Raw genomic sequence first — 13,900 nt, 5'->3', positions numbered from 1 at the left:
TTTGTTTTGCTTTCAGGCACGCACAGATAGAAGGAATGTTTCATGGGATATCATGAAGACTGGTTAAAATAGGGATAAAAAAAAGAAAGCACATTATGGGACATGGGGCGTCTTGTTACAATACAAAATATGAATACTAATCTAATTGGTTAAAATGAGCTCATGATGGATAGCGTTTATAGCTGAGAGGTTAAATGAAGTGTGTAACTTGTCCATTATTGTAAATGTGAGTTCATTGTTGTCTGTCGGTGGGAAAAGCATTCAATAATTTTCAACAAAGAAAGATGTGCTGAAATACTAGATACAGAATTATTTCTATTTCATGCTGTCTCAAACTAGATAGTATAAAGTCTCCATCTAGCAGCCGACAGTGGAATTACACCCAAAATAGACATGCGATATACACAAATGGATTCAAAATCTCTACAAAAATGCAGAAAAAAATTAAATAGGCGGGAACCAGTGATGAAGGGGACTTCGTGATATATGATGGTGTGCATGCATTTACCATTAATAAATTGCTTTTTGTGAGGACGCGTGCTTTGTTGTTGTTCCACCACACCCATCCTCTCTCTATTTCACCTATAAGATGATGCCTCAATAATGCATTTCTCAGCAATTATTAATCATGTGTGAATTATTAAACCTTTTGCTGATTAAAATCTGGCCGAATAAATTGTGCCGCCTGCCTCTGTGTGTTGGCGTAATGTTGTGGCCAACTCGACAAGGACGCGCAATAGGCAATTTGAAACGTAAATGCATCTCATTTCGCGCCGTCCTTGAAAGCGCACTTTAGATTGTTGAACGCGCTCGATAAAGTGTATTTGCTTTGCATCTCATGAAAAATGGATGACCTTCTATTTGCTTTCTGCTGCCCAATGCTCTCGCTCTGAATTCAGGGACTACATTCGGCCTAGCATCTTTCTCCTCGTCTTCCTTGCTCCCACCTTCCTCTAGCCCTCTGTCGTCTGCTTAAGCGGTGCAGGGGGTGAATAACTTAGCACATATATTTCAGCACGACACACTTTTGCAGTAGGTGTCCCCTGGGTGCCCAGTTCATGGGCCCACACATGTTGTTTTATTCAGAAGTGAGGCTTTGAGGACTTCTGTGTGTGGGTGTGCATGGAAACGCCTTTGCGTTTATTAGGAAAGGCTTGTGGACTTTTGCTACAGTTGATCGTATATCAAACATTAACAGAAGACAATTTCTGTATTAAAATTTCAGAATTTTGTCCTGTGAAAACAGTCTGGAATCATCTCATCAACAACAAGCTGCCTACTGGAATGCATAAAAAAAAAACCTGATGAAGCTTTGCTATCTACATGGTCAGCTAATACACAAACTAAGCTAATATGATAATATGAGAAAAATGTGCAGAGGGGTGTGGTGCAAATGACCAATAAATCACATACAGAGTGGGTGTAAAATTGTGCAGTTGACATGATGGAAACAAATAGCCGTGTGATGTGTGCACATCTCTCATATAAATACTTGTCACCATCACTGGAGACTCTAATCTTATAGGACATTGCACTTTTTATTTTTTTCTAATTCTAAATGAGTAGAAAATGAACCATTGTTGCTTGGTCATCAACAAGTTCGAGTATATTCATAAAACATACATGCATATAGGCGTTTCCAAAAAAAAAAGCTGTTCTAGGTTAATGTATATGTCAGTTTGTATTTTGTAAATTTTTTCCTCCTTCAGTATTTTGCACAATAGGTTCTAAAAGGAAGCAGCTATGACGTCGTAGAGATGTTGCCTGAAGGCCTCTCCTGCTCATTAGTTTTCAGACCAGTGCGTCTTCGGATGCTGCGCTTGCTTCCACTGCGCATGCGCAACATCTGCAGGACCCTACACTGAGCAAAGAGACGGCAAAAATGGCTCTTGATAATTTAATTTTTGCTCAATGCATTCTGTATTTTTTAGCCTTTATGTTTGGGTTTATCGCCGTGGTGCCTCTTTCCGAAAACACGGAGGACTTCGGCGGCAAATGTTTGCTGTTCACGCGTGGGATGTGGCAGAATGAGAACATCACGGTGTCGAAGCAGCGCTTCATCGTGGAGGAATGGGGTGCCGAGTCCTCCTGCAGCTTCATCGCTTTTGTCGGGATAGCCTCCCTCATATTATCCGCAGTGCAGGCCTGGAGGTTGCTCTTCTTCTTGTGCAAAGGACACGACGAGTGAGTAGTGCACTTGTTCTCATTTTAACATCACCTCCAAGTGGCCCGATTTCTTGCTGCTTTGAGCATGACAAGTAGAAATACAGAATAGCAGTCATGCTAGAATGATGGAGGGAATACACGCTGCCAGGGCTATGTTGCAGCCAATTAGTTTGCATAAGACTTATGCAGGAACATCTTGTAGGTCTAATATTCTATTATGAATAGTTGTATAGCACATTTCAGCAACAAGGCAATCTAAAGTGCTTCACACAAAATATGACATGCATCAAAGAAAAAGAAAACATTAAAAGCATCAGGGCTCAGTTAAATATTAATTACATATACCTTGTATATATATTATATTGGTCCACGGACAAACAAAACATTCAAGTTAACAACACAAAAAGTAAAAACAAGAAGGCACATACAATGAATAAATAAAATGCTTCTCCCTGTTTAGTTCTGACTCTGGGAATAAAGAGCAGACCAATGCCAGACGATCTGAGAGGTCTGGATGGTTCATAAGGGATCAGCAGGTCAAGGGCCAAGAACATAATGAGGAAAAGCGTTGTAAAAAAAAATGGCTGCTGGATGGATGATAAATGGCCTTTTTTTTTTTTTTTTTGCAGCTCCATCTTCAATGCTTTCCTCAACTTGGTGATCAGCTCCTTGGTGGTGTTCACCATCTTCCTGTCGAGCACAATGGTCAGCGTGGGCTTCAACCTATGGTGCGACTCCATCACAGAGGGTGGCACCATGCCCAGCAGGTAGGAGAATGACCCATGAGATCTTTTTATCACAAGCCACCTCTTATTGGTCAACATGACTACAAATGGTGGAAATTAAACCTGCAGTATTATATACAGTGGTCTTATGTTATTTAAAAAATAGGTTTAAAGTTTCTTTTTTTCCTGTACTCTACATTAACATGTACTGTTTTATGTAGCTGTGAAGACCTGCAGGACACTGACCTAGAACTGGGCCTTAATAACTCTGCTTTCTATGACCAATTTGCTATAGCTCAGGTGAGTCCCCTCCTATCATCATCATCCTAAAAAACACCTATCCCTCATTAAAAAAAAATAAAATCTCTTGCAGTTTGGTTTGTGGGCCGCGTGGCTCACCTGGCTGGCCATCGCCGTGCTGGCCTTTCTCAAGGTTTACCACAACTGCAGACAAGAAGACCTTCTGGACAGCCTCATCCACGAGAAGGACCTGCTGCTTGGACGCTCCTCTCGCCGCAACTCTGACCTCAAGACCGGCCTCATCTAGAAAGAAAAAAAATCCATACACAAACGCACTCAGTCATCTATACAGTCTCCTCTCCTGCCATGAGAAACGCCAATGTTTGCCTCTGTTGACAATCAAAATTGGCTTTTGCTCCCATTTTACATCGAGTGAACTTGAGGGTTTAAATTCGTCCTCTAGTTGATCGATTGTTGTTAATCCTTCTTTTCATTCGTCTCTTTACCCACTCAGTATGTTTCTCCTTTAATCTGATGACTAAAATAGTATCAACACCATTAGCTTGGACACTTTGTTGGACCTTGTCTTTGTGAACCTTATGCATGAGACCAAATGCATGATGAAATGAGAATACTGTGTCTTTTCGATCTGATCTCATTTTATACACCAATAACTGTGACTTTTGTTTTATTTAAGGTCCATACTGCATGCTGCAGCAAAATTACATTTGCGTGCTCTTGTGGTGTTCCCGCAAAAAAAAAAAAAAACTACTGTAATCTGTCTCAAAATGCTTTTAGCGACTGGTGTCACAGTATCTCAGGCTACTTCTTACTATTTACTGTCAGCATTAAACATTCATACTTTGTGTGATAAAAGAAAAACGACTGCATGCATCTCTCAAGAAACTCAATCACCATTTGATGACTTTTATTCAAAACAACTAAAATCATACAAGAGAAGGAACTAAAAAAAAAATCCTCCCTAAAGGCACTTCTTACAAAGTGACCAGAGGCGAAATGCAGCTAAGCATTTTTTCACAACAATGCTTTGCTTCCATATAATCAGATATTAAATATTGCTTTGACATAATACACTCTCCATGAACACCATGAAGAACTCAATAATGCTAAATATGGGATGTGTGTTATTGCTCATAATGAGAGGTACACAATGTTTTGTGCTCCTATAAAAAAAATGTATATGGTGTTTTTTGAATTATGCTTTGATAAAGGCGACTCACAAAACAACTGGTTCTTTTTATCATCTGTGTTTGGCCTCAAAATATCTAAACAAGTGGAACATATTCCACCTGGAAAGAAATGTAACAGAGCAATTCAGAACTTTATATAAATGGCGATGATTTTCAGTCAACCAGTCTTGCAATGTGACCGAAAGCAATCTCGCTCATATCGTCATTGAGCAGCTCATTTCCTTCTCTTCGTCATTTCACATGGATTACAGCTTTCAAATACACTCGCGGGCAACATTAAATACACTTGCACAAGCTAATGAGGTCCCATACAAGTGCTGCATCAACAAATGAGTCCACACAGATCATAGTATGAATTATAACAATCTAACAATCTACTTGCAGTTGTAGGAGTCAAAATACTAAAAAAAAACCTGAACAACTAAAGGAAAACTATGCATTATCTACATTATTGATGCAGCACTCATATCCATTATGCAAATGTATTTAATTCTGTGTTCCGTCAGTTATTTACATTTTTAAAGGCGAATATTATATTTGTTAGTGTATTGCGCAAACACATTCAGTATCATATCATATATACACAAATCGCGTACTGTACAAAAATAAATACTTGCATTCAATGCAAGTCATATACAATACATACAATAGGTCGAGGGCAGCCGAGGAATCGAGTGTGGCAGGCAATATGTGCAAAATTTAAGAATAGAAGCAAAAAGCTGTAGTGACCCTATTGAAGCGTGAATGTACGCATTAAGTACACACGTGAGCAGTATGAAATGGTGCTTGAGCATTCATTTGCTGTCTTTTATATCCACCTTAAGGTCCATGAACATGCAGGATGCTCTCTGCCTTCGCTATTAGGTCAATTTAGCACACTAGTAGACTGACTGTCTTACTAGTAAAATATATACCATTTCTATATTATTTGCCCACTAGTAAAACTATTTTGGCATTCTAGTAGAACTACATGCTACTACAAGTGAACCAAAAATACAGTACTACAAGTGAGGCCTGGGAGACCATAATTCTGCAGAGGCAGGTTAAACCCAATGTTGGAAATTTCTTAGATGAATGTAGGTTGGCGAATCTGCAAAGGGAGTGCAGCGCTGTTGTGGGAGTGATCACAGCCGACTTAAATTGCCCAGGGGGATAATTTCAAAGATATTAAACAAGGATTTAGAAGTTTTGATGCTTGTTTACTTCTTCATGAATTACGCCGCGTTAGACTTACCTTGCGCTGCATTTAGTTCTGCGAAGGATTAAAATTTAGATAGACTTTCTGTCATCATATTGTCACTCCACCAGGCTTATCTCCATGACATTCCTGCTGCTGTGCCGGCCCACTCACATTGGCATGCAGTGAGATACAAAAATCAAGGTCTGCCAAAATTGGTGCTGCGGCTGAATATGAAAATAGAGCGTACACGTCCATTGACCTTAAAATTGATATAAAGGATATTAAATGAATCAGCGAGCTTTACACACATGGGACCAGTGTGTTTCACCACAAAAGATGCACCCGATATGTCCCGTCCCGTGGTTGGTCTTCATCACTGCATCGTCAGCCATATCCAACAACCCCACACAAGCTGCTTCATGTGAAGCAGGTAGACAGCCAGAGCGGCCTGCAGCTGCTCACACACTCGCTGTGGATGCCTCCGGTCTGTGCAGTACATGGCCACGCCCAGGAAGGACATCATCAGGAAGAGGCAGGTGAACAAGAACAGGTGAGGGCGGGATGGGGTCGTCTCATAGGCTGGACACACAACAAAACAATTTGGGCGAAAATAAACAGTATTCCTTTTAGGGTTAAAATTACTTCATGCTTGACAGCCATTGACCTCAATAATTTTGTGTGATCTTGGAGGATTTGAGTGACTTAAAAAAGGTTGGATATCATCAAGAGGTTCAACTGGATTAAAGTTATTGAATAGGCTGCGAAGCATTTGAGTGTAAAACAGGTTCACCAGATGGCAGCATGGTTTCTTTCTCTCACTGTTAGAACACAACGTGTTGTTCTCTCACCATGCACTGTGGTTTCCGGCTCCCGGAATCGAACCCTCCGTTCGCCTTTCCGTCTTTGGGTGGCTTCTGTGTCTGACCCACAAGTGGGACTTGGCTTCTTGAGGATAGACGTGGGGATTTTTCCATTGATTAACTGAATTTAAGAAAAGATTGAGACATTACAAATTTCAAGTAGCAATCAAGATGCTGCTTTTGCAGATTGCCTTTACCTTGTCCTTTGTTTTGTCATCCTGTTGGTAGCCAAAGTCCTTTCTATGACGAAGCTCTGAGTGTTTTTCCTGATGTGAAGGCGGAAAACCGTTGACTGTGTCCCTGATGGACTCGGTAGCAGCGAAGCGTTTGGAGAGTGCAGAGACACGCTGACCCAGAGAGTCTAACAACACAACCATAGTCACACATGACTACTTGCTAATATTGCGTAACACTGCAGTCTGCTTTGAAGAGAAGTCAAACAATATTAAACATGCAAACATTTCTGAGTAAACTAACTCTGTTAGTACAGCCTTAAGAGACAGATTCTTCCATTTAAAAAAATAAATAATTATCTGCTGATACTCACCAATAAGCGTTTCTCTGATCTCGGAAAAAATGTGTTCTATCGCCAAAAGACACTGGGCGTGTTTTATAAGCATTGTCAACAATGGCTAATGAAAGATTGGCTTGCTGTCTGTAAGTAGTAATGTAATTGCGAACTCAATCTGTTCATGTTTATTCTCACTGAACAGATGAATATTTAGACAAAGAATAAAAGGGCAGTCATACTCTTCAGCCAAAAATATTAATTGGCTCTTGTTGAGCTACAGTGGAAAGTCAATATGAGCAAAGCCATTGAACTAAAAATGTATCACCTACCTGAATATTCAGTCTTGCCAATCTCGGCATAGACTGTAGCCATGAGCTCCAGGCTTCTGGCAGTTATTGGGTGGTCATTACCAAAGGCCCTCTGGTGGATTTTTGCAGCCTGAAGGGAGTCCAAATTAGAAATTAACATTTTAAATGTTTGGAAAAATATTATCAGAATAACAATGAAAAGGAACATACCTTACCACTGTACTCCAGTGCAAGATGAGGTCTAAAAGGGGGTTAAAATAAATAAATGAATGAATGATGAATAAATAAATAAATAAATACTTTTTTTTTTTTTTAGTAATAGTAACTTTAAAACGCCATTATCACATGTTCCCCTTTTGTTTGCAATGCGTCTAACATTCTAGACTTAAACAAAAACACATATTTACAACAAAGAATGATGTGGGTCAAGTGGGTTGTCTCGTGCTGGTTGTCATGCAAACGAATATCTGTTTCACAGTCTGAGGCGCAACACTGAGACCAATCTCGAAATGCACCTGCTGGGATTAGGTCTGTAGCTGCCGGGGGAGGAAATGGAAAACTTCTATTCCTGCCTGCAGGTTGTCCCTCACCCGCCAATTGTAGTGTTAATCTATGTCATCAGCATGATGCAGGAAATATGCCTGCTATGTGTCCTCATGACCCATCAAGGCGCCATCCTCACACCCTCGGGTCGCGCAAAAACATGTAGCGCAAACTCGGTTTAGCGTGACAGAATGTCAGACTCGCTCTTCCAAACACACTCTTCCCTTTAATTATGAATGCCTTTGGCTTCGGATTGCCGGCTTTAGGATGGCCAGTAGCGGACATCTGATCAGAGAACACCGAAAACGACTTCCTCAAACATTGCTAGAAGAGTGATGAAACCATGGATGATTTAAGTAAAACGATAACACATCATAAAAAATTTGCATATTGATATAATTAACTCCTGTAAGACATAAATGCATAGAACATGGTATGGCACATGAATGCCAGCACATTGGAAGTTTTACCTACTGTTTGCTCATGATGCAGAGCTGGGCCAGCTGCTCGAGGTGCTGTGCCTGTGACGCCTTCTCCGAGAGCTCCTCTGGGGTCGACCATCCTGCCGAGCCCAGTGAAGCCTCCTCCTGGGGCCCTGTTACACAAATGCAGGGCATGGGATTCAGTCAGCGTGCCAGCAAAACTCTCAGGCTATCAAAGTCCTTTCAACTAGCTAGAAGAAAACTTGAAAATAAATGATTTGAAATTGTTTGCCTTTCTGTTACTTCTGAGAACACAGAAGAGCAACAACTGAGAACTGGAGACAAGAGTGCAGAGATACACGGAGAAGAGAGCAGATAAGGGGGGTCAAACAACAAACTCGCCCCACCCACTGGAACACTGTGACACACATACATGCAAGGTAGGTGACACAACAAACAATAGTCTGTACACGCACCTACGTAAAATGGTTAGTTTAACTTGTTTAACATACCAAAACGCTGGGAACAATCTACAGTCAATTTACATATTACACAGTTTCTAACACGACCATACAATCAAATCTGCCCAGATTTCCCTTCCAGTCTGGATATGAGTACGAGGAGGCAGACATGAAGAGCTGAGAGCAAAATATGATAAATGACCAGCACACTGGTGATAGCAACTCAACAACTAGGTAAACAAACATGGATATGAGGGCGAGGAGGCAAACATGCAGAGCTGAGAGCAATATATGATGAATGACCAGCACACTGCTGATAACAGCTTAACTTCTAATAGGTAAACAAACATGGAGTCACGTAAAAAGAGGTCACAGGTAAACGAGAGGTCGTGTGTGTCTGTATTTATTTTGTTTGAGTCTGTACCCAGATCATAAATCAGATAACATGGTGAAATACAGAGATTATATGCATACGTTTTTTTATTCTGTGAGGTATAAAACATATCGTCATGCTCATTGAACTTGCCTGTGCTCCCGTGAAGAGCCGTGAGCTCGATCAATGCCACCTCGTAGAACATTTTTTCAGCCTGGATGAACTGGAGGGCCTTCCCATCTGTTTATATGGGTAAAGGATCACTCTTGTCCAATGGGATTAGTCAGTTGTTGAAGTTAAAAACAGCCCTGGTTGTAGCCCAGCTCTACTTTTCTGCTCTCCCTCCCTCCATTCATCTGAAAAATGACCTCAACAAATTAACAACAGGGCGGGTTGTTAAGTAGACGTCAACCACCATTATCGTGATAATCGGAACACTCGGACCTGCATTTTTAAATCTTATCATGCTGATTCTTGTCACCATAATAAAAAATTCCACATCACCACTGAATATTTGATTTGATATTTTGTTGGAATTGTTTTGAATGCCTTTCATTTCGTAGTATTGTTGTCATCAAAAGCCTCACTATTAAAAGCATCTTGAAACTGAAACTGTGTCAGAAATATTCCATTGTAGTTGGCACACTGTGAAATGACACCAGTGATAATTGCCAGGTGAATTTAAAGACTAGAAGCTTAAAATAAACACTGCCCCTCCTGTCTAAATGCCCTATTTAAACCACATTGCTCACGTGCAGAACTATAAATAGCTCAGTATTCGCTTGTCATGAGACTTGAGATCTTTTAAATTAGAGCTAGGTAAAATTAGAAACTTATTTTGAAAGTTGAATAAGTGTGTTGATGACGGTACTGTTGTATGACATTATGCGTGTCTCAGTTTATGGAAGTCTGGTATGCAGCGGACTGTTTGGGGATTGGGTTGGGGGAGCAACCTTCATAAAAATTTGGAGCACTTCCTGTGCCAGCTATCTTTAGCTTCACTGGATCACAACAATGGTAACAAAGCACATATTTATTTCCATTAGCTCATGGCACACCAACAAACAAAAGATTACATTTACATCGTGTGAAATCTTGAACCGTTTAACTGGTGGATAAACTGTCTGTCTGGTGAAAGACCATATAAGTAGCTGGCATAGATAGATGTACAAAGACACTTGGTTGAATTAAATAGCTACCATTTTCTGACCAGTTAAGTCACAACAGATCTCTCATATGGCACACTAATGTGCCGTGGCAAATGAGTTGTTATCACTGCAAGAAATGTGGAGATACTGTTTGTTGTCCCCTCCCTCTACCTCATCACAAGATAATTATAGGAAATACAGAGCACAACTTTTATCTGACATCCTACTTCACTGCCACATGCTTTCCAAGAACTCTATCAGTAAACACTCAACAACCAAAAGAGTTTCTGGCTGTGACAAAGTTCACTGTGCTAACTATACGGGAGGCCTTTATTAAAATTAAAGCATTTATTGTGTACGCATTGTCAAGTGTTTTCTGGCAAATGTGGCCAAAATCTTAAACGTGTAGAAGTCAGATTTTGTGCAAGATAATAAATAGTGACACTGTGTTTTAGCATTCCCTGCCAATGAACTTTGACCTTGTTTTGCAGAGGGCCACTACAAAAACACTAATCTGGAAAAACAATCTAAAACGAGTGATCACTTTTGATTTCCAATGAATTAATTTTAATGGTTGTGCAAGGCCACAAAAACTATTTAACATGTGGACATTAATATTGATACCGTAATGTAGTCATGTACTGTCAGTCAGAGGATGTAACCCTGTCCAACTCTATAAGTGGATAATGTTTCACGCCAAAAGGGTCCTCCTGATTGCTTGAGCTGAAGCGACACCTAACAAATGCTGCTATTTAAACAATGGTCAGTGAGGGGTAGCCACCGGTTCATGTAGCAAGCCAGTTAAGAGTCGGAGTGTCTCGGTGACAGCAGGGAAAATATACACCGACACACAACACCATCTGTTATCCTCGTGTGCTATAATGTTGAGCTTTATGGAGGCTGTTAAGTGGCAATAGGCAACCAAGTCAAGTGCAGATACAAGTTAATTAGTTTACTTGGCCACTCTGTTGGGCCGAGATAAGAGCCTACAAATCCTCTTACCGCTAAAACGTGAGCTCTAGACAAACACCGTATCATTGTAGGACTGATGGGCCGTTATGAACCCGTCAACAGATATTGACTTCCTCTCCTTATAACATTTCCATTGAATTCACTACATAATCTATATACTCTCTTGTGGGCTTGTCAAAGTAAGGATACAATTCTTTTCCGTGATGAACAGTTCTGCAATCTGTAAAACACAGAGGATTCAAAGGTTAAAGGTGTTGGATGATGTCATGAGTTGTCAAAGAATTGATTTGGATCTCCATGATGCATCGTCGCTCTGGTCATTATCATGTTACTGTTCACGTGGTGTGAAGTGGACTATGTTATGACATCTGGAGCATTCCTTCATGTGCTACTAAGCAGAAGAGAAATGGATTCACTTGAAGGCCTTGTGATCACATGCAATGGAAATGATTGGAATCTTTTTCTCAACAGAGAATTGTTTTCATGTCTCTTCAAGTCAAACAAACTCACGATGCAGCAGATTTGGGTGACGAATTGAATATGCACACTTAAGTGTGTGGGGAGAAAAACTCTAATGCTCTCTCACCTGGTGAAGGCAGTTGGGTAAAGAGGTGAAGCTCTGCACATGGGTCAGTCCAAGCAGGCAGCTGAGAAAGCAATGCAGGGCGGCCTGGTACTCCCCCTGCTGCTGGAGCTGCTGTCCCAGCTCAAACAGCCCCTCCCTCCCTCCACTCAGCATCCCCAGTCCCAGTCGGAGCCGGCACTGCCTCCCATCAGAGCGCTCCAGACGCCGAGGACAAATCAGCACTTCAGCACTCGCATGAGCAGCCGATGACCCACACCGACTCTCAATCCGTCTCGGAATGTCCCGTCAAGGACAGGTGGCAATAAGGAGAGAGCTGAGTGAGCTCCGGCTACTTACCCTGATGAGATCCATTCCCTTCCCTCTTCCCAGGCTGCACCAGGAAAGAAGGACAGAGGAAGTGGAAAGTATTTGCTGGTTGAGTGGCAGAGCTTTGGACCAATCACTGCTCAGCATTTTACACACTCTTTCTCCACCCCTCAAAGAAGAAAGTACAACATTGTGATGTTGACATAGAATACAGTATGTCTTTACTCTATGACTAAAAGCTTCAAAAACTCTATTTTAGGAAACAGGTCTACATGGGCATGTTAAAAAAAATCTTCCATAATTCTGGTTTATGATGAGGAGTTGCGCAACTGCAGGCAGAGCAGCTTGAATGCTGTGTGTGCATGTTTTACATGAATATGCCAGAGGGACATTTTCCATTCAGCAAGCCAACATATGAGCCACTGAGATGAGAGCGAAAGAAAGAGAAAGTGCTCATTACTATCCAAACAGATAGAACAAATATTTATTCATCAGGCGTGCACTATGAAAGTACTTTCATGCAGCCCGTGACACTCTGCCAACTAACTACGCCCGTAAGAAGACACCGACAGGTGCACTAACATGCAGCCTGGTATAAATGATAACAGAAAGTAAATGAGCAAAGTCAGTCTCCATTAGCATCCGATGCACTGAGCTAGCTAAGGAGTTTAATGGTGGCGAATGTAAATCGACTAAAGATCAGAGAGCATTTAACATCTCATGGCAGGACCTGTGACAAGTGTCGGTGGACTAATACATTTCTAGCACTTGATTATGGAGCTATGAGCTGTTAGAGGTGCACATGAGGCCGACGTTTGAACGTAGGGGAGGCTTCTTCTCCTCAGCCAGTGGTCAGACAATTGACAGACAAATGAGAGGCATCTCCTAATTACGAAGCGGTCAAGCGGAACGCATCCCCTTAACGACACATATAGACTGACAGTGGGGCATTTTAAGATTCCAAAGTATATAACTGACATCACATTAGTACATTCATTTAATGGCCCAATGAGTTAATGGGGAATTGGACACAGAATAAGCCTTGAAATGACATTGTTGGGTTCTCTGAAGAGCTGACCCAGTTCTTTGACTTAAACACCTCTACCTTGTGGTGAGGGTATCTACATTGCGGTCGTATCCTGGCAGTTTAACAGGCCGGGGACCTGACACCCCCAGCTACTGGAAGGCACTTTATGACCTCCATGTAATCAGCAGTAAATGCCGCAACCATCTGTCTCTTTTTACTCAATTACCTGACCCAATGACTTTACTGATAAACACCGTCCAAGTCAGCACAGCCACAAAGATCCAAGCTAAGGTTATCACGTCATTATACACACACTTTTTGGTTTTATCTCACTTTTCATTTCCGCTGAAGCAACTTGGATCATTCATTTATGAGCGGAAAATCAGACTAGGGAATGAATCACTAGGGAGTAAAGAGGTTTCATTGTATGAGAATCACATACGGTATTTACAGCACGCTCAGCAATGCATGGCAGAGTCAGCACTTAAATGTTCAAGTGCTGACTCTCAAACAGGCTATTAAACTTGCTTTGCATTGGCTTCATCACTGTCACCGTCAGGTAAAAGACAATCAGGAATTGGGAGTTAAACCAAATGCCTCTACTGGGTTAATATATTTTTGCTCCACTCTTACTCCCCCAAGTGGAGAGCTTTTAAAACTGTGTGGTTCATTTACAAAAAAAAAAAAGGGAAAAGTTAACAATAAAATGATGTAAAAATAATTTTTTTTACAACAATCTTTATTATTATTACAAATATTAATATCAGTTTAAATGACTAATTGTGGTAATAAGACAATAGAAAGCAATTTTTATTGTGATTACACTAGTACATAATATAATCACTGGTAGCAAAGAGGTTG

At 40.9% G+C, this 13,900-nt stretch overlaps 2 protein-coding genes across 3 annotated transcripts; one reads left to right on the top strand and one right to left on the bottom strand.

Moving 5' to 3' along the window:
* Positions 1-1,882: 1,882 nt before the first annotated feature.
* On the top strand, positions 1,883-3,529 carry tmem179ab (transmembrane protein 179a, genome duplicate B). Its single transcript, XM_085932397.1, has 4 exons — positions 1,883-2,184; positions 2,796-2,933; positions 3,113-3,191; positions 3,265-3,529. Exons 1-4 carry the CDS (start codon positions 1,883-1,885, stop codon positions 3,436-3,438), a joined length of 693 nt encoding a protein of 230 aa, XP_085788523.1. The 3' UTR covers positions 3,439-3,529.
* Positions 3,530-4,042: 513 nt separating this feature from the next.
* On the bottom strand, positions 4,043-12,070 carry c15h14orf180 (chromosome 15 C14orf180 homolog). Of its 2 annotated transcripts, XR_015068360.1 has the most exons (10): positions 11,707-12,070; positions 11,310-11,340; positions 9,154-9,240; positions 8,219-8,339; positions 7,412-7,442; positions 7,223-7,331; positions 6,580-6,743; positions 6,371-6,503; positions 5,831-6,101; positions 4,043-5,746 (listed from the first exon to the last, which is right to left on the bottom strand). XR_015068360.1 is itself a non-coding variant. In XM_085932396.1 (9 exons), exons 1-9 carry the CDS (start codon positions 11,857-11,859, stop codon positions 5,896-5,898), a joined length of 1,035 nt encoding a protein of 344 aa, XP_085788522.1. In that variant the 5' UTR covers positions 11,860-12,070; the 3' UTR covers positions 4,043-5,895. The 2 variants fall into 2 exon arrangements, 1 of the variants encoding a protein (XP_085788522.1); XM_085932396.1 differs by having other exon boundaries at positions 4,043-6,101.
* Positions 12,071-13,900: the final 1,830 nt, after the last annotated feature.

This window comes from Syngnathus leptorhynchus, chromosome 15, assembly GCF_054491065.1.
Source record: "Syngnathus leptorhynchus isolate UIUO chromosome 15, UIUO_Slep, whole genome shotgun sequence".
NCBI lineage: Eukaryota > Metazoa > Chordata > Actinopteri > Syngnathiformes > Syngnathidae > Syngnathus > Syngnathus leptorhynchus.
This window is presented reverse-complemented; position numbering and strand designations above follow the sequence as displayed.

Bases quoted from the DNA above. Each gene is read 5' to 3' on its own strand.
- tmem179ab (XM_085932397.1), top strand. From the start codon at position 1,883: ATGGCTCTTGATAATTTAATTTTTGCTCAATGCATTCTGTATTTTTTA. The intron at 2,185-2,795 runs GTGAGTAGTGCA...TTTTTTTTGCAG, and splicing joins TTGTGCAAAGGACACGACGA to CTCCATCTTCAATGCTTTCC. The intron at 2,934-3,112 runs GTAGGAGAATGA...TGTTTTATGTAG, and splicing joins GGTGGCACCATGCCCAGCAG to CTGTGAAGACCTGCAGGACA.
- c15h14orf180 (XM_085932396.1), bottom strand. From the start codon at position 11,859: ATGCTGAGTGGAGGGAGGGAGGGGCTGTTTGAGCTGGGACAGCAGCTC. The intron at 7,443-8,218 runs GTAGGTAAAACT...ACCCCCTTTTAG, and splicing joins CTCTGCATCATGAGCAAACA to ACCTCATCTTGCACTGGAGT. The intron at 6,102-6,370 runs GTGAGAGAACAA...TTGTGTGTCCAG, and splicing joins GCCGGAAACCACAGTGCATG to CCTATGAGACGACCCCATCC.